Source organism: Erpetoichthys calabaricus, chromosome 15 (assembly GCF_900747795.2).
Source record: "Erpetoichthys calabaricus chromosome 15, fErpCal1.3, whole genome shotgun sequence".
NCBI classification, from domain to species: Eukaryota; Metazoa; Chordata; class Cladistia; order Polypteriformes; family Polypteridae; genus Erpetoichthys; species Erpetoichthys calabaricus.
The window spans coordinates 67,964,569-67,990,064 of NC_041408.2; the positions used below are offsets into that span (position 1 = coordinate 67,964,569).

Genomic DNA, 25,496 nt, shown 5'->3' on the forward strand with positions numbered 1-25,496 from the left:
TACATTATGCTACTTCCTAATGTCTTTTGTTGCTCACTTGGCCTTTACATGGTTTCCTGATATCCTTGAACAGGTTTCTGATATTTATTAACCCTTTATGCTACTTCCTAAAATTATTCTCTCACACCTCTGACCTCAAATGTGATTCAGGATTTGGCCTGGAAGTAAGCAGCAGCTGTGGATTAATAGTAAGACCAACCCAACAAATGATTGATTCTGGATTTGTGGTGTGGAAGGGTATCACTATTAGGGAGATGATGTTGCACTAGATAGAACATGAGACGAGGGTTGAATGTTTTTAAAGTGCGTTTCAGGCACTCTTAAGGTGTAAATGGGTGAGCCAACAAAATGTGAAGCTAGGGCTACACCTGAAAACCTGAACCCACAATCTTTAATACGCTTTTGGACTTGAAACAATTCAGGTTCTGGGTTAGGTGTACCACACAAGAATGCCCTAAAACATCCCCTGCTCTTGTACAGTCACAAAAGAAATACATGTTTTATTATAGGGGTAAGGGAAGAGAGATGATCTAAGCCATTTGGGACATATAGTCATATTGAACATAAAACATCATGAAGCAGAAAAGCAGAGAGGTCTTAAAATAAACTTTTTTACAAGTAACGTTTAATGAGTTCAGACATTTTTGGATTATTGAATGTAATCTTTTCTGAGAGAGTCATAAAAAAACAGAAACAACTGAACTCATGTCCATCTTCCACTAGATGGCGACAGAATGATACATAAAATGCCAAATGATCACTTGACACACAAATATATTTCATTCATATTTTCAAAAGGAGAAAAGGAATTTTATTCAATTAGTCTGCAGTTCCACTCTTTGCAGCTTTGCATAACATTTTTGGAAAACAACAAACAAAAAACAATACATTACAAGTTGAATTCAGATGATTGATTTTTACTAAAACAGAATCAGAAGAATCCATTCATTCATTGTGAACAATTATTGTGGTGAAGGGTTTGAAGACGGGGTAACTCAAACATATCATACCACTTTCAAAGCCCACCTAATCCTGAGCAGGGTCACAGGGGACGCAAGACCAAGTCATGCTAAGAAATACTGAATGGAAAAAAGCTAATTTTGCAGTCCGATAAATCATCAGAGATTTTTAAAATGTCCATCTTGTGCTTTTCAGATTGATGAGAAACTTGAGCCTACTTTGACTACTTGAGAAACAAGGCAGTAGAGCTCAGAAAATCAAATGTGTGGACAATGATTGGATTTGTGTGGAAATCGTGATTGGGAACAGGAGAAAGAATTTGCCATTTAAAATTTGCCTCAGGATTGAAGAACCAAAATAAATTCATGTTGTGTAATCCACACATCAAGTCAAAATGTCTCACAAGTTTGTTTTTTTTACTTGCTTGGCCTTACAGCACCGGGATGTTAGCTCAGGCCTTGGCAGATGTTGTTTGTCTGTGCAATTTGAATGAGTTTGCTTAACTTTGATTCCTGTCTTCAGTGATTGTAGTGAGTTTGTGGATTTATTAATCAAATTGGCCCAGTGTGGGTTAGTGTATGAACACAGACCAGAATCCAAACTCATATTCATTCGTTTTGACTTTTACCCTTTGTTTTCAGAATAGACTCCGGTTTCTCAAATTCACACTTTTCCCAAAAATGATATATTTTTAAAATATTTTACTTACCACATGTGGCTAGTAGTGATGGCAGATTACAAAAAAATAATCTCATGTTTTAATGGAGAACAGAGATAACCAAGTTTTATATATAATGGGAGTCTATGGTGACCAAACATGGACAATTCAGAGCAGCTCTTTATTAAGTTTTTTACACTGATTTCATATATGAAATCGGAATGAAGCTAGCACGTCAGGTTTTTGAGATGCACATCATTGATGTTTTGACACTTCTGAATATCAATATAATACAGTATATCAACACGATATCTGGAGTTTGGACTTTGTCCCACCAAAATTGTTTTGATGTGTTTATTCTGAAAACAAACCAGAAGACGATACCAGAGACACGTAAAAGTATATTTATATCAGTTTACCTCAATATAAAAAAGCGACGTCAGTGTGCCAAAAAATGTTTAAGGCACTTGCTTTTGCGCTTGTACTGCATATCTGTCTCTCTTTGCAAGAACCTACAGTAGTCACCCATCATGCTCGGAGTGAATTTCCCCGATATCAGTTTTTCATCACCTTTATATCTTGATGAAATCTTTCCCCATGCTCATCTCTGACATCGCTTAGATTTGGTGGAAAAAAGTCGAGATGAGAATGTAAAAAAATGCGTCTTCAGTGACATTCTGGCTCCCGTAAGCTAATATACTTTCAGCATATCCTCCACAAGCTCAGTATAATTCTCTGCTCTGTGCTTGTCAAGAAAATTCTGGACAACCTGCACGAATGAGGGTGCTGATTCAGTGGGCTTCAGTTTCTTTTTGAACTCATCATCAAGCATCAGTTCATGGATTTCAGGGCCAACAAAAACACTTTCCTTAATTTTGGCTTCACTTTTCTTGAAACCAAACTTATTTCTTAAATGCTGAAATGCATCGCCTTTACTGTCCGGTCACCCTAGTTGTCTAAGACCTGTAACACCATAACTAAAAAACGGGACGTGCTGGTCGAAAACGGTTTTCAGATTTGGAGTCAGCAAGTGAAATTTGTTAAAGTACAGGTAAAGAATCTCAGTAGCAAAATGCTTGTTGACCAGTGTATCCAGTCATCTGCTCAAAACATGCAAACTGCATGATTTGTTTTGTAAAAATATTACTAAATAAGTACTTTTGGAAAGTCAGAGTAGCGCACATACAGAAAATACAATTCACACCGGAATGAGTATTTAAGCTGAAGACGGGACTCTTGACCAATGAATGAGAGGCAGGGGCGGGTCTTCAATTTAAAATTATTACCTCATGTTGTCACGCATGCACACCAGAGGGCTCCCTGACAAGATCAGCCAAGGTAAGCAGCACCATTCCCCGGGCAAGAGGGGGCGCTGTAGCTAACAGCCTCCACTTCTTTGTCCACAGCCCAGAAAACATGCCCAGTGAAGGCAACCAAGCTTGGTAGTAAAGTCCAACTGAAGTCCCGCCCCTTCTGGTATCGGGGACATAAAAAGCGGAGCCCTGGAAAGGTGACGTCTTTTGTGAGAGGTCCATGGAAGAGAGAGGAGCTCAGACGACTGTTATTTGAGCTTGTTGGACATTAATTGTCTGCTATTTCTGTTCTTTTGATCCCGAGTTATTTTACTTTCAGGACTATTTTTGCTATCATTTTTCTTTTGAGTTCTGAAATAAACAGGGTTACAACTTGATTACATCTTGCCTGAAGAAGGGGCCTGAGTTGCCTCGAAAGCTTGCATGTTGTAATCTTTTTAGTTAGCTAATAAAAGGTGTCATTTTGCTTCACTCCTCGCTACATTCATAATGGCTAACACGGTACGACACCTTAGTACTACAGGGTTACCTCAAAATGTTGCACTGTTTCGCCTGCCTTTATGCTGGTCACGGTGTTAACATGTTTTTTGTTTGTGGACTGCTTTAATTTTCCGGAAATATTTATTTAACAATATATTAGCAGAAAATGGTGTATTTTGCATATTGTGACCATACAACTGGATGACCTGACAGGTGGATTATACAACACAAGTATTATGAGCTTTTTCATGAACACTTTTTCATACTTTTTGCTCTTGTCCAGTATTGGTCATTCTATCAGAAACACTGCTATCTCCATTCTCCATAATAATATGAGATTCGTTTTTTTTCTTAGCTATTACTAAAAACTTAATTTTTTAATCATTTTTGATTGTAGTATTCAAAATACGACAAATACGATTTACTCTGAAGTTGAATTTTTAATTATCATTTAGGATTAAAATGTATTGTTTTAGGATGTCCCATCAAGGTGTCATAAAAAATAACAGTGCCTTTCCTTCAAACGATCAGCTGATAAACACTTAAGGTGACATCTTTCTGGATTTTGTCCAACTTAAAAGCCTTCTGTAAAGAGTAAACTTAGCTCCTGGATTCCACCAGCACCTGAAGATATTCATTCCAACCTCAGTATCAGTAAGAAGCTATTTCTTTTAGGGGGATGTTAACTAGATCTCTCATTTCCATGTTTCTATGCAATCGTTCACAAACATGTGTATCGCTTTAGATTTCATGAGTAATTAAACACAAGACTGGATACATACCCTATGAAAATCTAATTGGGGTTTGTTGATTTAATTCTATCTTATTAATTAACCAGAGGCAGCCAGTTATCAAAGAGCATAAGAAGATACAGATTGCTGCTTATGAATCTCCACACTTGTAAAAAGACATAAAGAAGAACATGCTTCTTATGTACTCCATGAAAATAAAAGGCAAAATGATACATGTCTTTGCCAAACGTCTTTGAGAAACAAGATACCGTCAGCCATCTTTAAGTGTAGAAAAGACAAAAGAAGGTATGAGTTAAACATATCTGGTTGAGGGCTCAGCTAGAATGAAAACATGTAGCTGCTGCTGCTCCTGTGTGAAGCCTGGTGGAGACACTTGACAGAAGTATAATAAGGAGGAGGAGGAGGAAGACGAGGAGGGCCTCTGTTCAAGCTAATGCCAAGACGTCAGCAGTTTCTTTAACACCGTCAAGTCCTGGAGTCTGTCTAGATAAATATTCATTCTTGTGGGAGGATGCTTTGATAGCAAGTATGCCACTCCAAGTCCTGAAGATAATCCAAAAAGTACTAATCCTCTATTAATGACCTATAAATTAAAAAAAAAGCAGAATTAATGGACTAGAGAAAATGCAAACTGTAGACACAAAGTGAAACACTACTGGCATGTCCCACAGGGTACAGTAAATAAATATGTGCATGTACACAGGATGATTAGCTAGACTGTAAAGATTACATCTCTACAAACATGTGTGACCCTGAACAATTCATTTATTATACATAGGCTCACACTAAAGAAATGATGCATTTTATTTGTATGTCCTTTCATCAGCAATTATAAATATATATAGTGAATTAATTTTTAATGAATGCTTCTTTCGTTGTAAAATCCTGTCTTTAATATAGTAAGTATGGCTTTTAGACATATCTGCCATCAACATAATACAGGCATACAGTACCTATTAAAATATTCACTTCCTTGGATGTTTTTACACTTTATTATTATTATTATTATTATTGTTGTTATTATTAAAATAAGGTAATTTCCAATGTTATATAAGATGCTGCCTAATGCCTTTATGTGATTCTGATACAGTATATAAACGTCTATATGTGGAAGTGTGTGTGTCTGTCTGTCCGGCTCAGAAGTGAGAGGTGGAGTCGGGGTAAGGGCTCTACCGCCAAGGAAACAGAAAACTCGCTTAGCTGCTAATACAGAAGTGAGGCAAACACATCGACAAAACGGTTTCCCTTTTACTTTTCCTCCCGTTGCTAATACACAAGCGAAGCAAGCACATTGGCAAAACAAAACCGCCGAAGAAAGAGACACTCGCTTAGCCGCTAATACAGAAGCGAGGAGAGCACACCGACAAAACAAACCTTTCAATTACCTGACATCTTCTTCTGATGATTTCAATAGTTTCTAGGACCCTGGGCATTTTACAGCATGGGCTTAGACAGCTAGTTATATATAATGACTGGATTAAGCAGATTACAAAATAACATTACATGATTGTGAAATACTGTATTCTTAAGAATGCTATAAGCTGGTTTGAAACATTGCCTAAAACTGCCACCCAGAAGAAGAGGTGGATTTCCAACCAGGTTCATAAAAACATGACAAAAGAAATACTAGGAAGGTCTGTTTGTTTTACATTTAAGATTACATTAAGTTCTTATAAGAATCCTCTTTTTCATAAATATTTTAATTGCCCTCTTTCATATGACCACAAATATAGTAGATGGAATAACACACCTCTGTAAGTTCACCCTGGTGCAGTATTTGCACTTCTTTCCACCAAAGCATAACTAGAAAAATGAAGGTGAGATCCTAACAGCAAAAAATAATAAAACTTTCTCTAGTGTCACAGGGCCAGGCATAATTCTTGAATGATAATACCAGTCTGGAGACAACTGTGAATTGAGTGAGTAATGGGGAAGTCCACCACTGAAAAGACTCCACCCACAGAGAAAAAAAAAACTGCCCCTAGTTTCCACCAATCCGTGAACTTCAAATGGCTGGGGTTGCAGTGTCCCATTTCTGTATTAAACAAATGCATAAAATAACTATGGAAAGACAGAGAGAGAAAAAGAAACTGAAGAGATGTTTTCACACTGAGAGAAAATGGAAAGCTAAAATTGCTGTGGTCAATTCCAGACTTCAGCAGCACAAGGTATCTGAGGCTTGATGATTAATGTGTTTTATTGTAATGAGCGCAGCGACTGAAGAAACAGACACACAAACACACGTAGACTACTGCAGCTGCTTGGCCCCACGTGTTTGAGAAGTGGTTCTGACTGCTACCATACCATTACATGGCATAACAACAACAAATAGAGTTTGGATAAGCATTGTGGTCGATGGATATACTACGTGCTAAATGAGGTGGCTATATTCTGGCATTGCATGTTTGCATTTCCAATTAGACAGTAACCTTACTTTAGTTATTGATTTGGACATGTATTCAGAAAATGGATGCTATGCTGGTTTTGTGCAATTTTATTGATTCTAGTGCTTTCACAAACCGAAATTTGCATATCCTTTGGCTCTACGCTATAAACTCTCTTATTGTTAGTTCTTTTCGCCTCCGCTTGATGTAGTGTGACTCACCGTTTACTTCAAATGCATATCTCACAATTCATACTTTCATGAGCATAACTTCTAATACCTGAACCTTACATCCAACACTACAGTCGTAACTGTCAACAACAGCAACAATGTATCATTCATTTTTGCCTCTCCTCAAATGCCAATGTATACTCTGATTTTACAGGAAAATGTTTACCTTGAAACAGGTTATGTTTATTTTTAACACATGTAGTGTACCCACCACACATGCAAAATACATTTATACATATAAATAACTGTGCTACCCATCTAAGATGGGTTGAAATCTAAATAATCAACGTAGACCTCAGCGTCAACATTTGCAGTGCACCATTTATTGGGATGTATTTTGAAAAGCATGTAGTGATAAAATGCATTGCATTTGTAATTCCAACAGATCATGAAACACAAACATTTGTAGTAAAGCATATTTCGATGTTATATACCATTTGGTAATGGATTCGTAAAAGCAATGTTAATGTTTGTGATGCGTCATCTGTTGGAATGACAGAGACATAGCTACTGAATGGACTCACAGACACTTATCGTTTTGTTAAGGTGGATGGGGTCTTTTTCGAAGAGTTTTCGGCTGTAGACAGCTCATCATAATCAAAAGCTTGCCCTCTGTTGAACCAGATTAACAAGAGCACCATTGACCTTTGCAGTTCAAAATCACCTCCAATACTTTGAGCACTGCCTTCATGAGGTGTTGGACTGGTTTAGAAATGTGATACTCATCAAGCTGTCTCAATTCTCTCAAAATTCACTCATTGTTGTCTCCAGACATATGTATTATACACCTGGCTCTGCAAGACTAGGCTTTCCCCAAAGGGACTCTGATTTTTCTGCACCATCCATGGCATGGATTTAGGCTGAATGACACTACTAAACTGGCCTGGCATGAGTAACTGGGTGTGCCCAGTTGAATGAATGTCTTATTTTTATTAAGTTGACTCAATCATTGCGCCCAGTTCCACACAGGATATGCTCCAAGTTACCAATATCCTGCACTAAATGAAAGAAGTAACTCACAGGGGAGAGCTAGTGCCATGACCAAGAACCACTGCTCATGTCTAAACTGACATGCATATATTTACCTTATTTTGCCATTTCCACCTTTTCACTGCCTCATGGTAGCGGATTCTTGAAAATGTAACCTGCAATATGTAAGAAAAAAAAGGGAAATATAAAAAACATTCTCAAGCAAATGAAATCCAATTCAGCATTCTAAAAGCCTGGCAGCATCAAATGCAAGGCGGGAACCGAAACTGGATGAAGAGCCAGTCCTGCTTGAGGCCCACACACTCACAGGACCAATTAACCTAAACTGCACATCCTTGGAACAATGGGAGTACAAAGACAAAAAAAAAGTTCACACAGACAGGCAATCTCCACACAGACAACAACTACACTCTTCAAAATAAAGGTGCCAACGCGGTTTCTTCAGAGTGATGCCATAGGGGAACCAGTTTTTGGTTTGTTTCCAAAATAACCATCCACCTGAAGGTTCCAGAAAGAATCCCTTTTTTATTTAGATCTATACCTGGCTGCATACAGTAAATAACCATGAATAGATGATAACAGATTGGTGAAATACTAATGGGTCATTATTTTAAAAGCACTCTGGCTGCATACAATAACACAGACTAAGTTCAGGTTGCTACACAACCTACTGTACAATGAGGATTTTTGTTTTGTTCAAATATTAGGAACCTTTTCACAGCCCAAAGAACCAATTTAACAATTAAAAGGTTCTTTGGCAATCAATGATTCTACACGGAACCTCTCCACTCCAGTCTGGATTTCACTCTGGTCCCAGCACAGTGACAGTTCTGGTAAAGGTGGCTAATGATCTGCTGATTTGGGGACTATGGGCATACTTGTTTTTTTTTTCAGATTACTTGTTTTTTTTCAGACTTCAATGCTGCTTTCGACATGGTCTGTCATATAATACTGCTTGAACATTTGCAGTCACTCCTGTGTATTAATGGCACTGTTCTATATATCGGTTTAGGTCTTGTTTATTGGACAGGCAGCAGTTTGTTATACTGGGGCCTCGTAAATTTCCTGTGGCACCTGTTACTGAGGATGTCCCACAAGGCTCGGTTTTAGGGTCTCTACTATTTAATATTGGTCAGCTTCCTTTATGTCAAATAATTCATTCACGTGGCCTGGACTATTACTGCATCTCCTGCTTTTATTGCTTGTATAATTGATTTCAAGTTATGGCTGACATCCAATTTTTTAAAATTAAATACTGACAACACTGAGATACTATTGATTGTGAATGCATCTCAGTTGGCTAAGATGGATCAGTTTGCACTATTAGGTTAAGACATCCCTCTTCAGGCTTCTATTATAGTTAGATATGTGTGTGATACATCTGATTCCTCTTGGTGAATTGTTCCACGTGTTAATAACTTAGTAAAAATTTCATTTTATCATTTAAGGAATTTAGCCCGACTTCTACCATCTTTGACGTTGGCAGAAGCTGTATGTTTATACCATGTTTTTATTACATCTAGGCTAGACTACTGTGATGCCTTATTGTATGGTCTTCCAAAATCTGTTCATAACAAACTGCAGTACGTTCAGAACTCTGCTACTAGGATTCTCACTTACACCAAACCCTGGGAACATAGTACACCAACGTTAAGGGAATTGAATCTCATATTCACTACAAAATACTTCTATCAACTTGCCAAACATTAAATGATAAAGCTCGATCTTATCTCAATGACCTCCTACATTTGTATGTACCTGCCTGCCAACTCTGATCATCTCAAATAGGTCCTCTGCTTTCCATTCCCAGGACTAGGAGGAGTGCAATGGGTGATGGAGCTTCCTGTGTTTCAGGTCCAACTTTGTGGAGTGTAATTCCTCAGAAGCTAGGAGAAGTCAGGTTACTACCAGTTTTTAAAATTAGGCTTAAACCTTATGTGTTTACTAAATCCTTTGTAAAATCCTGTGTTGTTAACCTTTACTGGTACCTTTTTATGTATTTTATCTATTTTTGTTTATGCTTTGTACTGCAAATTTTGGGTGCAATGGGGAGCATTTATTAAAATCTGTTATTATTATTATTATTATTATTTATTATTGCTAAGGAACCACACAGAACAGTAAAGTGCCACTCAAGAACTGCTCTATTTAAGAGTGTTGGTGTGAGATTTGAAACTAGGATGCCAGACCTGTGATGCAGCAGCTCTAATCACTGTGTCACTAAATAGATCCATAAACATACAAGTCAGAAAAATACATTTCCTAGTCATTAAATTAAACCCTTTGGAACTAATCATGTTTTTCTTTTATCTACTTAATACCTGTAAGAATGTAAAACTTAATTTTTTTTCTAGATATAACACAACTTACCATTGTGTACAAAGGAATTATAGTGTTGGGTATGATGTAGTGAAGCGTCATGTCAAGATACTTTCGGAAGATGAACCACTTGGAGTTAACATGGGCACGCATCTACATTAATGATTAAATAGAAAACATTGTTATTTTTCCCATACATTTTAAATAAACATTTCTTACTATCTAACTGCGTTACCATGCACAGAAAAAATACCAACATAAATTAATAAAAAAAAGTATCAAAGACATAAAAATTGCATCTAGAACTTTTACAGTGCCATGTCTGCTTAGCAAGGCTTAGTACTGGTAATCTGGTCTATGAAAGACTGAAACACAGCCAATATCTGAAGCAAAAATCTTCCCATTTAGTTTTAGTTTTATCGTTAATATATCAACATGAATACAAAAGTATTCAAAAACTGAAACATTCTGAGACACAGGCAAAAAAGTTACAGGCAAAGGCAAGAAAACAAAAAAGCAGACCTCAGATTCAGATTCTCTGTACTTCAGAGCTCCATAAGAGATACATAAAAGTTCTGAATAATACAACAAGTACAAGATATTTATACATACTGGAGATTATAATAGAATCATATTAATGAGATAACGTAAAGCATCCGAAACCAAGGAATCTAAAGTGCAAGAATAAAACACACACGTGCATCACAAGATTGTGTTTTGAGGATATCTGCAAACTCGGATAATGATGTGCCTGACGCACTGCTGTTTGTATCATTGTGTTGCTTGTGTTAATTATGGTCTTTTTCAGAGATGGGATTTCTGTAGCAACTGACACCGTAACATTGCAATGGTGGCAACTCAACATAGTGACCCCATTAAAAAAAAAAAAAAACACAACAGAAATGGGACAATTATTTTTATTAAAAACTAAAAAGAATAATATTAGTAGCTGAACAGGCATTCTGGAAAAATGAAAGCAAATAGAATCAAAACAAAATAGTAATGAAATGCAAAATTATTAATTGTATAAAATTGGAATTATCCTCCAATTTCAGAGATGAAAACACTTTTGACAGAATGTGAAACCGCTGAAAATGTTTCACACATGTCCAAAGAATCACTGTGGAACACTGATGGATAAACCCTGACATCTCTGATTTATCTGAGAAGACATATTGTTGCTTTTTTGGCTTAAGAAAAATGGGAAGCATTTTGTTTAAGTAAGACTAGGATGTAAGAGAATAATATGTTCCATAATTAATATTTGTTGCACTTGTAAAAAACACAGATGTTATAATTATTGTCTTTATTGTCTCTAATGTCTTTAAATTAGGACTGAAGCCAGGAAGCACCTCTTTACTCAGTGAATTTTAGGAATCTTTAACAAACTACCAAGACACCTAGCTGAAGCTGAAACCTTGAGAAACTTGAAGATGTATCTGGATGAGATACTCGGAAAGTGTAGCTATTAAGTAAACAAACAAGCTTGATGGACTGAATGGTCTCCTGTCATTTGTCAAATCTCTTAATAACTTACGACTGTGGATCACAGTGACTATTTTACAATATCCCATGACTTGCATGGATTATCAGACAGTAGAATGGGTTATGTGCCTTTTCCATCACCTCCCCTATTTATTACTTCATGCAAACACATGCCAATTTATTGCACAGTTTTACCTCTATGTAGTTATACATTGCCAGGTCAGATATTGCATGATCATCTGGTACTCTAAGTCGGGAAAATTCTTGAAGACAAATACCTAAGTGGAAACAAAATAACATGTTAGTATAGCACACTCCTTTTCCATTTTCTAATGCATCATCCTCATCATTTTTCCAAACTTGCTTAACCTTCCCAGGCATTTATTTAACCTGCAACCTTTACATTACAGATAAATTAGAGCAAAAAATACACCATCTTGAGAGTACTTGACTCTAATTATGCATATCATCAGAGGAGGACATATGGTAATTCTTACCGGGATGTAACTACTTAACTCCTAACTTAAAGGAGAAATTGAAAATTTCATTTACTACAACTCAACCATCATTTTAAGTGATCAAGAGAACTAATTCCAACAAAAAATAGGGATAGGTTGTTATGGCCTATGCAGTAACATTAGAAAAGCATATTTTAGCCTTCCATTGATTCTTCCAGAAAAGCATACTGTAGATAAACAGAAAATAGTGTCATAATACAGTAGCTGATGTCACTACTTAGGGGACCTCCAAATCATGCTTACTGATATTTTGCAAATGTTCGATGCATAGAGATTAAAGAGCTATGGTGGGATAAATGATCTGTTCTCATCAAAGCGTTTATGTTATCATCTTCTTATATGATGACAATGCATGTGTATTTAAATTATAAGCATTTACAGATTAGATTATAAGTGACAATTATCTTTGTTTCCTTTTTTCACTAAAACTTTACAATGAGACCTAAATCTAATGACATCAACATGATATTTTTCAAAGATGTTTTCAGTTGTGCAAGTTAAGGAAACAGGCAGAGTTACAGTGTACTGCATTAATGCAGCTTTTTCTGGAAATTATATGATTAAAAATTTATAACAGGCATATATATATTTTTTGCCAAATGTTTAACGCATGCAAGGAAAAACACATTGATTGCCAAACGTGATTTTTAAAGCAAACTCAGCAAAAGTGGACCTAAAGTGGTCCTATAATCTTGATTTAAGTTTTGAAATCTATATTGTACAAGTCTATTACTGCATTAAAGAAAACTAAATACAGAAATATTGATTCATTCAGATTTAGCCAAAATGTTGATGTATGCAATGACAGCATTGTAGATTGCTGTTTAAACATGTCTGTCTATTAAAGCATCAATTTTTAAGCCTATTTATTCCATTCAGGGTCCCTGCATTTGGAACTCATCCCACAAGCAATTGGTTGTAAAGAAGAATCTCTCCTGCCCTGAACACCAGCACTTAAACTAATGAACCAAAATCTGAGGCAGCATTTCATTTTGTTTTCCAAATTATGAATACTTACTATATAAATAATAGGGTATATACTTACTCAAGTCGCAGTTATAATTTTCAAGCAATTCATCAAAAACAAGACAATCTTCAAAGCCCTAAGTAAAAATGAACAACAAATCAATATTTCAAATGGAGTTATAAAAACCCGTACTATAGCCACGACTTGATATCACTGAGGTAAGTTTGCCCTTCATTGTCTTTTCTATCTAGAACATTAATACAGATAATAAATTAACATTCTGGAAGCTTGAACAACAGAGTTACAGTTTTTTAGCTTAAAGCTAAAGATTTCTGTAGCAAAAAATCATTGCCCCATAGAATTTGACATTAACAAGATTTGTTGTTGGATAAAAAGTGCATTTGAGTATAAATCATTTTTCAATAAGCTTCAATTAGGAATGAGCCAGCGTAATTCTGATAACACCTCCATTTATTTAGTAGATTGTTTCATGTATCTCTCATGAAAAATAAATTTCTAAAACTTGCACAGTCCATTTTTGGCCATTTCTTCAGATAACATTGGATATCCATTTTTGGGAGATTTTCATAACAGTCAACAAGAACAAAACTCACAAGTAAGTTGGTGCCATACTGTACAAGATGTGTTTTTCTGTCTGATTGTATATTTTTATTTTTCACAAAGAATGTTAGATCTTCATCCATAAATTACATAGAAGTGACAAAGTAACACAAATGTGTAATTGTTATTTAATTCAATTTAATTTATTAAAAAAGGTGAGAGGAAACTCAAAACTCATAAAAATAAATTAACCTCTTAAGCCATATTTGGGTGGGAATACTTTTATACCAGGAGATGGAGTAAAGTAATTATTACCAGAGGCTCTCTTTAATTTTAGTCCCATCCAAATTGCTCATGGCAGAGTGGTGGCTCTGAAGCTAGGTATCTGTGCCAGCAATTGGAAGTTTGCCGGTTTGAATCTCATAAATTCCAGAAGTCGTCCCACTCTGTTGGGCCCTTGAGCAAGACCCTTAACCTGCAAATGCTCTGTCCTGGATATGATATTAACCTACATGAGACCCTGAAGGCAGCTCCTCCAACTTGCAGGGAAAACTTGAGGGGGTATCCAACAGAGGGTGCTCTTTCTCCTCTGGGATATGTTTCTTGATGCAGAATTGACTAGAACCAATGCCATCTCTTTTGTACTCATGGCGGAAAATAATTACAAGAGAGAAAAATCATACAAAAAGAGATATGTATTTAACTTGTTTTAAAAGATAATATTCAGTCCCAGAAAATAATGCATAATCCTGTATACATACATATTCAGGCCGGAGAGAAGCAAAGGGACATCACAGCCAAGTAGGAGAATACTGGCACACAGATGTCCCATTCATCAACGAGGAATGTTGGTGGTATAGTCAGATGCTTCTGATGTCATGCTGGATCCTTGTCATTATAAACACTCACATAATTACATATTCATAGAATTTATGTCAGATATAGGTGACTACCAGAAGAAGTGGCTGGTTATCAATACCTTCATAGACTCTGGGTTTTTTTAACCATATTGGTCAAGCAGCCATCAGCACCTTTTAAAATAACCTGATTGTTCTTTCATATGTTTTCTGCCAATCTCCCTAACCTGACTTCCAGCTGTCATTTGTCAATCTCCCTGGCGGTCTCTGTCTTTCAGCTGAATTGCATGGTTTGTGAAATTACATTTGGCACAAATAACATTCTAGCTATAGAGGGTTAGTGGCAGGATTGTCACTGTGAAAAACCTCATACTGGTTCCATTCCATTTGAACTAATGTGGTGCTGAGGTGTTACTCGCTGCATGGCTGCGCTTGGGTCTTCATTTGGGATCCTGAGGTGGTTTGTTTATGTGGTGGGTGTGGCAACGTGCTTTAACATGTCGGTATGTTTTTAGGAACTGGGCATTTCACCTCTTATTAAAAAATTGAAAAGGCTTATACCTTCTATAAAGAGTCCATATAAAATAAACACAATTTAAACTAATCCCATATGAACTGAAATCTCAGCAAAATTCTGTCTTTTTGTGAAAATAGCATTTCCCCGGGATTTTAGAGCTTATGGAAAAGAGCAATAGTTATGTAGCTACAATGTGTGCGGCTGTTTTGGCATAACTGTAGAAAGCTTGCCTACCTGTGTAACTTTTTTTCACACATATCTTATATTGTAAGGATTCATGGTAAATTATTAACATTGTGTGGCACCAATGACTTTACAGCCATATCTTATTCCATCTGAATAGAAGATAAGACTAAGTAAGTGGTTACTCCATCTTTTACAGCAATCACCACAACCAGGTGTTATTACTGTCATTAGGCTCTGGTCCATCCTGGGAAAAAGGAAAAACTTCCTTTCCTCACTTCCTGTTTGAACTTTATGATTTTTTGGGGTTTTAGAACGAACTGAATGAGATCATTCTTGCAGAATTCAGTGCAAGGTATGGTTCACTCTAAACAGCTGACCCTAATTTCCCCTTTGGATGCTGTCTGACATAAGTGGGCTTGGATAAGTCTCTAATGGGGACTGATTTCTTGGATGCACAGACGCAACGTAAATGTTCGTCTTCTTGGACTTTGCTACCTACTCTAAGGTTAAAATTGGGAAGAGAAATGATGTTGTACAGTGAGTTTGACCTGCTTTCCAATTTTAACCTTACAGTAGGTAGCAAAGTCCAAGAAGACGAACATTTACGTTGCGTCTTATTCTCATCCTATTTCTTCCCTTCTGACATGATTCTTGTCACCATTTTTAGTGTTTTTAGCCTTTCAGGTCTAATTTTCACTCATAGTTTTTACTTATAGCATGTTTTATTGCAGAAAGACTTTTTTATTGTGTTTATATCATCTCTTTGCCACAGTTTTGCATTTTATTTTGGGTGCAGTCATCATGATACTTTGTTGTTATGTAACTAATTACTGTTATGTAATTACTACTGCGTGGTCACCAGAAGCAACAACCGGTGAGGTCACGATCAGTATACTATTTAAAATAGCAGTATGCTACAATCTTGTCCAACTTTCTGGAGAATAAAAACAAATTGTTGCAGTTTTAGTAGTTTGTGATTTAAATTTGTAAGTGCTATGGCCTGCTATTCTCCCTTCAATTTTTGATTAACATTTTAGTTTGGTACTTTGGGGAGGTTCAACTTCTGGCTTTTGTTATAATGTGGACTTAATTTGATTTTCAAGCTTTTTGCTATTTTTTTCTTCCTTCATTGTTTTGGGTTTTGAATTTCGCCAGATTCTAAATCTCAGTTTAGTATTCTGTTAAAAATGTATCTAAAATAGATACATAATTTTTTTATTTCTCCTGACACCATTAAGTTTTCTACAGATGACACCATTTTGCGGGTTTGCTGTTATGATACAGTAACTCATTGTTAAGGAGTGTGGTTTCGGTGGTCACAATCTGTGACTTACTGGGGCAACAGTTTAAAGGTCAGCACAGTTCACATCCTGGTATGCAAGACTGTGGATAAACTCCCTCAAAAGATGGTGTGTAATTCATATTGGTCAGCGTTTCCCGGCGCAACAACTTTAGCTTAATCTTTTGACTTTGATTTAAGATCTTGTTTGGATTTATTGACAGTGTATTTTGACTTCCTATTATATGTCTGCAGGGCAGACAAGATTTGGAGTAACCAGGAGAGGAACGTACAAGCAGAAATGGTTCCAAACCCGGAGATCAAAGACAATTGTGCATCAAAAACAAAGTAAACTTCTAAGTCAAGAATAAAAGTGAAAGGTCGAAAGCACAGAATGAAGAACAAAGTTTTTTTAGTAAACAACTGAATAGAGTTTATCCACAACTCAAATAGGAGAGGATGGCCCCAGAAGGCCTTTTACTCTATTGTGTCATAATACTCTGGTCATGACCTCTGAGGACACACTCATAAAAAGTCACATGTCCTAAGAACGTATATCCAAATTTGCAGTGAATATAGTCAAAACAAACTGGTGAGCGAGATCGGCCAAAAATTAATTTGTAAATTAAAACAGACTGAAATATCAAAAAATAAATACCGGAAATAAAATCAGGGACTCTAAAAAACCCCAAAACAAATGTAGAATCATAAAATTTGATGCACAACTACTTGTTTAAAAATAAAAGGAATAATTTGTAACATTCTGATTTGGGCCCTTGCTTGTTTTTTACTGACTGTGTTTCATTTCCCATTTAAAAACCAGCCATCACCACCTATAGCAGTATATTTGAACCCTTGTATGTTTATTGACCATGCCTTTGGTTTGCCTAAGACTCTTCCTTCCTAATTTTTTCCACTTGACAGAACACCCACATTAAAAGGAAGTCAACTTCATTTGAAGGGCCATAACATTAGTGTTACTTCTCCATCACTATGTGCCTGTCCGCCCACTAAGGTCCTCCGATTCTGGTAATCTTGTTGTACCTCACACTAATCTACACTCCATGGATGACAGGGCCTTCAGCTGTATAGCGCCCAGACTCTGGAATGACCTACCGAAATTAATCAGGTCAGCTGACTCCATGAATTCTTTTAAAAAACAACTCAAAACTCATCTGTTCAGGAAGGCTTTTAGCTCTACCTGACTTTATTACCCCTCTCTGTTTACCTCTATATCAAGATGCTCTTGTAACTTGTGTGTGTGTGTGTGTGTGTGTGTGTGTGTGTGTGTGTGTGTGTGTGTGTGTGTGTGTGTGTGTGTGTGTGTGTGTGCTAGACCATCAATTATGTTGTCTGTTAGGCTTTTCTCTGAATTTACTGTCTTACTCTTCTTTATTTATTTATCTGGTTTAGTACAATGCTATATACAGTATATATCGTGCTGTTCTTTCTTAAACTCTGTGAAGTGCCTTGAGCATGGGAAAGGAGCTATATAAATAAAATGTATTATTATTATTATTATGAACTTCTAATTTATAATTCTTTTATGTTCCCCTTATTCGTTTGGTATATCTTGCACTCTGATCTGCCTCTAGTTTTTGTGTTTATGATTTAACTTTTGTTTTTATTCTGTTTATTTGTACTGATTACTGACATCTTGGCTGGGGATTTTGTACTTAATGTTGCATTCCATTTATCTCAGTAGTTCGATGTCGGATCTGCGAATGACGACACCCAAGTTAACTTTGTTCCAGTAAAACATTCAGAAAACCAATATGGAAAACCTTTCTTGTGCTTGGTCCATTGGAACAAATAGCAGTTGATAACAGCATATGGGTATTACGCAGTATTTTGCTTATCTAAACACCGTAGTAACACGTCCACAGATAGGAGTTGGACAGTACTGTGTGTAAGTTGCTATGGCTGCTGTTTTGTGTCTATGGGTATGTCTTCTGAAGGTGTGACCTCTGACCAATTACTCATTGTGGTTTAAAGTCGCTTGGAAAGGTCACTTCCACATCTACGCTGATAGATTTTGCCTTGGACTTTTGTAATTCATTCTAAGAATCTCTGGGTTTTGAACATTCGCCTGCATTTTTCAATGATGGTTTTGTCTTACATTCTTGCTTTGGTATCACTTTATTTGACTACTCAGTTTTTGACTCCCCTTGCCTTTGACTACGTCTCTTTGCCTGGGTACTTAAATAAACCTCTTGTTAGGATATCTAGTAAAACAAATGGGAGACACACCAGTGGTGAAAATGACCTGTATATTACTTTTTTCATTGACTTTGGTATTCAACAAATAAACAGGAAAATCCCACCTGAGACCCCAATTGTTAATGTACCTTCTTGTCCTCTATTCTTTTAGAATACAGTGCAATGTGTCAAAAATTTGTCACACCTAAAGTCTGCAATTGTGTATATCTTGCCTTCATGAAAACAGGACAGCAGCCCCATCCACAGCCCTGAACATCATCAGGTCTACTCATTACCGCAGAAGACTGTGCAAACAACTCAAATTTATGGCCATCAAAGCAACAACATCACTGCTGCCTGACCTAGTCATTCTGTCAGAGGCTTCAAAACAACTGTTCTTGACAAATTTGACAGTGCCTTGGAAAGACCGCATGGAGGAAGCTTGCTAAGTACCACGCAGAGTTGGCGATCTTACTGCCAAATAGTGGAAGTAGGATGTAGAGGCTTTGGAGGCTTTTCACCCCACACTACACACTGCTCAGCATCACTGGGGTTGCAAAGAGGAAAGCCATTCAAACTATCAGAGAGGCTACAGAAACGTGGCTTTGGTTAAAGAGGTGTGATCAGTGGACGAACGCCACTCGGTCACAAGTTGGGACCTGATCAGCCCTGGCTGGGTTGCCTGGACGAGGGTGTCTGATGTTGGCAGACCCGACACAATGAAGCCAGGGTACATCACTGATGAGGCATCCCAGAACATCAGGTGGATGTATCAGCATATTATATTGCACACTAAAAAATTCAAGAACCCACTAAACATTTCTGTAATTTTTTTCTCTTAAAAACTTCTCTGACTGTTAAGAATATCCGTTAGTACAGAAGTGGCATGCGTCCACTAACACTATGACAAAACTCATTCAACCAAACAAAAAAAGCTTCTCTTGGTGAAATGAATGAGCTGTGGAAATTCACAATTGATTTTAAAGTTCAGTTTCTCTTTGTGAACTTAATTTAAATTTCAGTTTCTCTTTGCAAACTCCATCCAGGGTTTGGGCATTGCTTTAAAATACACGGCTACGACTTGATCTTTTCAGATGACAATCATCTATTCCTTTACATGACAGCTGTACTGAGAAGGTAAGTGATTGTGTCTGCCATCTCCTTATCAATCAGTACGACATACATTAGTTGTGGTCTGTAGAGGATGCTGTTGAGCCAAATGTAGACACTGCTTGTGTGGCAAAAAAAGCAAAATGAAAAATCAGTTCCTTTATGCGAGTTTTACTGTGTCTGTAACTATGTATGTATGGCATCTCTCTGTCAATTAGATACTACATACGTTCTACCTGGTAGCTGATTATCACTTGGTGTGCATTATTCACACAGCATCTTGCATCAGGCCCCAGTGCATATGTTCATGTAGAATGACAATGACAAAGCCAACAAGGAGCGCAGCTCACAACAGTCAGTGAGTAGTCAGAGGTAATCACACCAAAGCAGTAAATTCTAAAAGAAGCGAGAGTCTTTCATCATTCAGGGTCCCCTGCCCTGGGTAATTCTTTAGAATAAACTTGTGTCTTTCAATACTATGACTCTTGAATCAGAAAAAAGTACGCATTCTAAGGGTGTGATGAGTTATATCATGCTCATAGACTTGATGATACAACTGGAAATTAAATGGTGGTACACGCAGGATGCAACAGTTGGAGTACTTTGTAAGAAAATTAGAAATATGTAATGACTACAGAGTCACAAAGTTGAAGCAAATGTCCTGATGCTTTGTAAAAAAGGTCTGAAAGAGATATTGGGACAAACAATGATACAGAGTAATTGGGAAAGATAGTGTACAGAAGTGATCAAGAAGGCCAACAGGATGTTAGGTTATATATCGCGATGTGTGGAGTACAAGGCTAGGGAGGTTATGCTTAAACTTTTATAATGCACTACTGAGGGCTCACCTGGAGCACTGTGTGGAGTTTTGGATTTCATTTTGCAATGGAGGTCAAAAGACAGACTAGCGTTAGGGAACGTCCAGAGGGGAGCAACTAGGCTGATTCCATGACGGAAAGGTATAAGCTATGAAGACAGATTGAAGACGTTGAACCTTTACCAATTTAACCAAACAGAGTTCAAGAGGGGACATGACTGAATTGTTTCAAATTATTAAAGGAATTAGCACAGAGGATCCAAGTTACTTTAAAATAAATTCTGCAACAAGAACACAAGGATATAGTTGGAAACTTCCTAAGGGCAGATTTCGCACAAATCTAAGAAAGTGTTTCTTCATGCAAAGAATCATGGATGCATGAATACATTACCAAGTAGTGTGGTGGAGAGTACAATTTTAGGGACCTTCAAATTTCAACTTGTTGTTGAGGTTGATGTTATTTCGGACAATCTAGATCAGAGGTTCTCAAACTTATTTTGTCTACCGCCCACTTTGAGAATCAATTATTTTTTGGCGCCCCCCAAAATTTTTAACTTTACCACATCTTAAAAATCACAAACGCAATCATTACTTTAATTATAGCGTGCCATATGTGTCTTATCCTGTTTCTGAGTTCAAACTTACATTTTAAATGAGACTTTCTAACTAACGGGAGCAATAAAAACGCAACTTTATAATATTTAAAAAGACTTTTATTCAAATTAAAACAAACATTTCAATTAAAATTTTAAAACTTATCTAATGTGAAGGATGAATCTGATGATTTTTAACAAGTCTGTTAATATCAGGTTCGAATTTACTCAAAAACAGCCGTAAGTCACCGCGTTCGGTAACATGCAAACGATTCCTCTTTTTAGTTAGCAGTGTTGCCACAGCACTAAATCCACGTTCACACAAATATGACGATGGGAATGCTACCAAAAATCGTTGAACAATCGACCACAATCCAGGGTACAATTGTGGGATTGGCTTTTGTAGCCAAAATTCTTGGTAGCCATTTTTGAATTTGACTTTTATTTCCTCGTTCGTTGTCAGTTCTATAAGTTCTTCCTCAAGCTGGAATGATCCTGCTGTGTTGACATTTGAAAAAGGATCCAACACCCAGTCCGGTATTTCCAATTTTAAAATGTCCTGGAACCATTCTTTGAAATCACTGTGGAGGTTCTCCAAATGTTGGCAGTAAACAAGCAAGTCATTGTTGATGAAGGGTACTGCTGATAAATTAGGGAAATTGTGAAACTCACGTCTGCCGATGTTTTTCTTGTGTAAGAGCAGTTTGGCTACGATAGCAGCAACGATATTTTTTGTTTTAATCAAGTTCAAGTCATCACCTTGAAGTTGGAGATTGATATCATTAAACAATTTATACAGGTCTGTCAAGTACGTAATATCATTCTTTGATGTGATGAGGTTGTTGCACAATTCTGTGTCTTTGTTTTCCAAGAACTCTATCACAGAGTCAAACAGATTATAAAATCGAGTCAGACAAGTATCTCTTGATAGCCAACACACTTCTGTGTAAAACAGCAATCGGTTGAAATCTTCATCATTAACAACACAAAGCTGATTAAATAATCTGTCATTTAAAGAGCTCTTTCGGATTTTATCGATTGCTTTGATGACATGTTGCAGTGATTGAAACAGCCGTTCACTCAAATTTCTCGCAACCAAATGTTGTCGATGAATGACGCAATGAACAGCGAGCACATCTGGAATTTTATTTTTTAAGTACGCTATGAAGCCTTTGTGACGCCCTGTCATAGCCGGAGCGCCATCCGTAGCAGCTGATATAATATTCTTCAAGGGAATTTCTTTCTCATCACAAAACTTTTCCAGTGTATTAAATATGGTTTCTCCGGTTGTATCTGTCTCTAAATTTCTAGCAAATAATAGTTCTTGACATATTTTCTCATGTATGACAACAATAGTGCTTCGTTAGTTGGTAAAGTGGACTCATCCAACTGAATTGAGAATTGACTAGTCTTCAGATGATTGCACAATGAGTCTTCAATATTTTCAGCCATTTCATCAATTCGTCTTTGCACAGAACTATTGCTCAAAGGAATTTTTCGAATAATATCTGCCGCTGGTTTATGGAGCACAGTAGTTATTACTTCTTTTATTGCCGGTAAAATTAACTCTTCTCCAATAGTGTGTGGTTTGCCTGTTTGAGCAATTAACAAAGAGATATTGTACGAGGCTCGAAGTCCGTCATCGTCTTGCTTAGAAGCCGCTGAAAAAAGTTTTGATACAGTTGGCTGAGCTATGTACTTCTTTTCCAGGTCTTCAAAATAGGCCACATTTTTTTTTTCTTATCTGGATGCATTTTATTCAAATGATCTTGTAGCCTAGAAAGCTTCATCGCTTCATTCGAAAATGTTTTTTGACAAAGAAGGCACATAGGCGAAGATGGATTTGTGGGATTTTCAACAAATCCGTATTTAATATATTCCACACTGTATTGCCGTCTCTTCTTTTTTGCTTCCGACATGGTTTTGTCATTACAAATACGTGAGTAAAGTATTGAGCTTAAAAAACTTTCTAACGATTGCGCACAGAAACGCTAATGAAAATAAAAGAAGTATTACGTACTCTTATATAGGATTAAAATACAGCACGCTCCGACAGGAATAAGACAAACATGCACAAACTCGTTTACCTCATTCGATGGAATTCGTACTGAGCAAGTTAGAACGGTAACCGTCATTTTTATCGAAAATAAAAAATCTAGAAAATAAAAAATATCGAATTAAAAAATGCCGAAATTTTAGTATAAATAAAAAATTGGTTTAGGGGTTAAGGCTAGGGCTAAGATTAATTTTTTATTTATACGAAAATTTCGACATTTTTTAATTTGATATTTTTTATTTTCTAGATTTTTGATTTTCGATAAAAATGACCGGAATCAGTTAGAACAAGTATCGATGATCCAGCCGCTTGATACAGGATTGCACAAATCGCGTTGTTTAATAAAAACTTGTTAAAACTTGATTGCTCATGGGCTACCTACGAAAGCCATGATAAATTATTTACATTTATACAATCAAATAGGACAGGAATAAGAACAAAATAATCGATGTAGTACAGTAGGTAGGTTTTGATTTTAGTTTACAATTTTAAAATATTAGAAAAAAAACACAAATCAGCCATCGCCCCCCTAAACCGCTTCAACACCCCCCAATTTTCTCTGGGCCCTTTAACGCCCCCCTGTAGGCCTCCAGCGCCCACAAGGGGGCGTTATCGCCCACTTTGAGAAAGACTGATCTAGATGAACAGCATGGATGAGCTTCTTGCACTATTTTCGTCACAATGTTTCTAATGTTCTAAAATTAGGCTTTAAATCAGCAAAGTAAATATATGGAGGAATGGTCTCCATCTTGTTTATCTGTCCATCTAATATTTACACCTGCTTTCTCCATTAAAAGGTTTCACAAAGCCACAACTAGAACCTTGGGATTATCACGTACAACATGGGAACCAGTGCTGAAAAGACCTTTCATAACCACACTCACTCACACACCTAGAGTTATTAATATATGACTAAATTAGACTTACTAAATAACACAATGTTCCATAAAATTCTGTATTTTTATACACATTCCTCTGCTGCTGCTGTCAATTTAAATAAAATATGAAATCTCATTCATGCGATGTCCATTTTCATTAATAAATGTGTTAAGATAAAGTGATCTCTAAAGAGTACTCAACATGTAACTTTTGTTGACTATATCTATCATATTTTTCACATTGTTATTTTTTTTTTTTGATATTTACTCATTTTTCTAAATTCCATACCCAGAACCAAAAATGCCTATCATTTGCACACTTTAAGGTAATCAGACAAGAAATAATTTAGCACGCTTCTAACACATTTATAATGACCCTCTGAGGCCACTGTAGACCATTTATGACATTGAGAAACAATCCAGTATATGATGTTATGACTTACTGCATTCATTCCTTGCCCATAAAAAGGAACGACAGCATGTGCTGCATCTCCCATCAGCACACAGTGACTTCCAATGTGATATGGAGAGCACTTCACTGATACCATTGCTTGTGCGGGTAAGCGAAAGAAATCCTTTTTTAAAGCATTTCTGTTAAAACATGAGACAATCAGAAATTTTAGAGAGGTATTCAAGTGCATGCAGTCTCATAATGACCAACTTTCAGTCACTCACAGATTCTCATCTGCCAAACTGGTAGCCCTCATTAGTCCCATTTGGGGTAATGTCAGATGGAACACTCTAACCTAATGGTCATATTACTGTGATATGCAACACTACTCGCTCACCATATTGTTTTTCTTAAATAGAAGAATCCTAATCTTATCACAGCACAATGGTAAAATGTTTTTTACTATTTAAAATTACAGAAAAGTAAATTAACCTTAACAGAGATGATTAAAAAATGATTCGGTATATGGCAGCCCTTCATTAAGGCCATCCTCAATTAGTGCTCTTTAAATGCTTATTCGCTGCATACCATTTAACCATTTTAGCATTTCTGACTGATGACTTCTCTTTATAGTCTCTGACATTAATGCTCACTCTATTAGTTGGTGAAGAAGGAGAATTTGAATCTGATTTTTAGAAAGACCATTAGGCCTGGCTTACTGGGTGTTCATATGTTGAAAGTGAATAGGTTTCAAAAATTAGTTTGCATCACTTGGAATATTCTTCTCAGGCAGAAGAATGAAGAGGCTGCAAATTAACTTTAAAAGGAGTTTATTAAATAATAGTTTGAAATAAATAAGCTGAATTATATAGAGTTCATGCAATCAAATCTCTGGCGAAAGGGAGGCCACAAGTACGATCCCCACATCTTACCTTTACCAATATGTGATCTCCTCATTTAAAGGAATACTTCACCCAAAATTGATATTTTTTAATA

At 36.6% G+C, this 25,496-nt stretch overlaps 1 protein-coding gene across 1 annotated transcript in view; it reads right to left on the bottom strand.

The window, feature by feature from the left end:
* Positions 1-775: 775 nt before the first annotated feature.
* LOC114665743 (kynurenine 3-monooxygenase) overlaps positions 776-25,496 on the bottom strand; it is a 64,510-nt gene continuing 39,789 nt past the window's right edge. Inside the window, exons 10-15 of the mRNA XM_028820361.2 lie at positions 24,553-24,700; positions 13,135-13,192; positions 11,767-11,849; positions 10,138-10,239; positions 7,863-7,922; positions 776-4,746 (exon numbers count right to left, since the gene is read on the bottom strand). Of these exons, the coding sequence (XP_028676194.2) occupies positions 4,594-4,746; positions 7,863-7,922; positions 10,138-10,239; positions 11,767-11,849; positions 13,135-13,192; positions 24,553-24,700 (604 nt within the window). The 3' untranslated portion in view covers positions 776-4,593. The remainder of the gene's footprint in view (positions 4,747-7,862; positions 7,923-10,137; positions 10,240-11,766; positions 11,850-13,134; positions 13,193-24,552; positions 24,701-25,496) is intronic.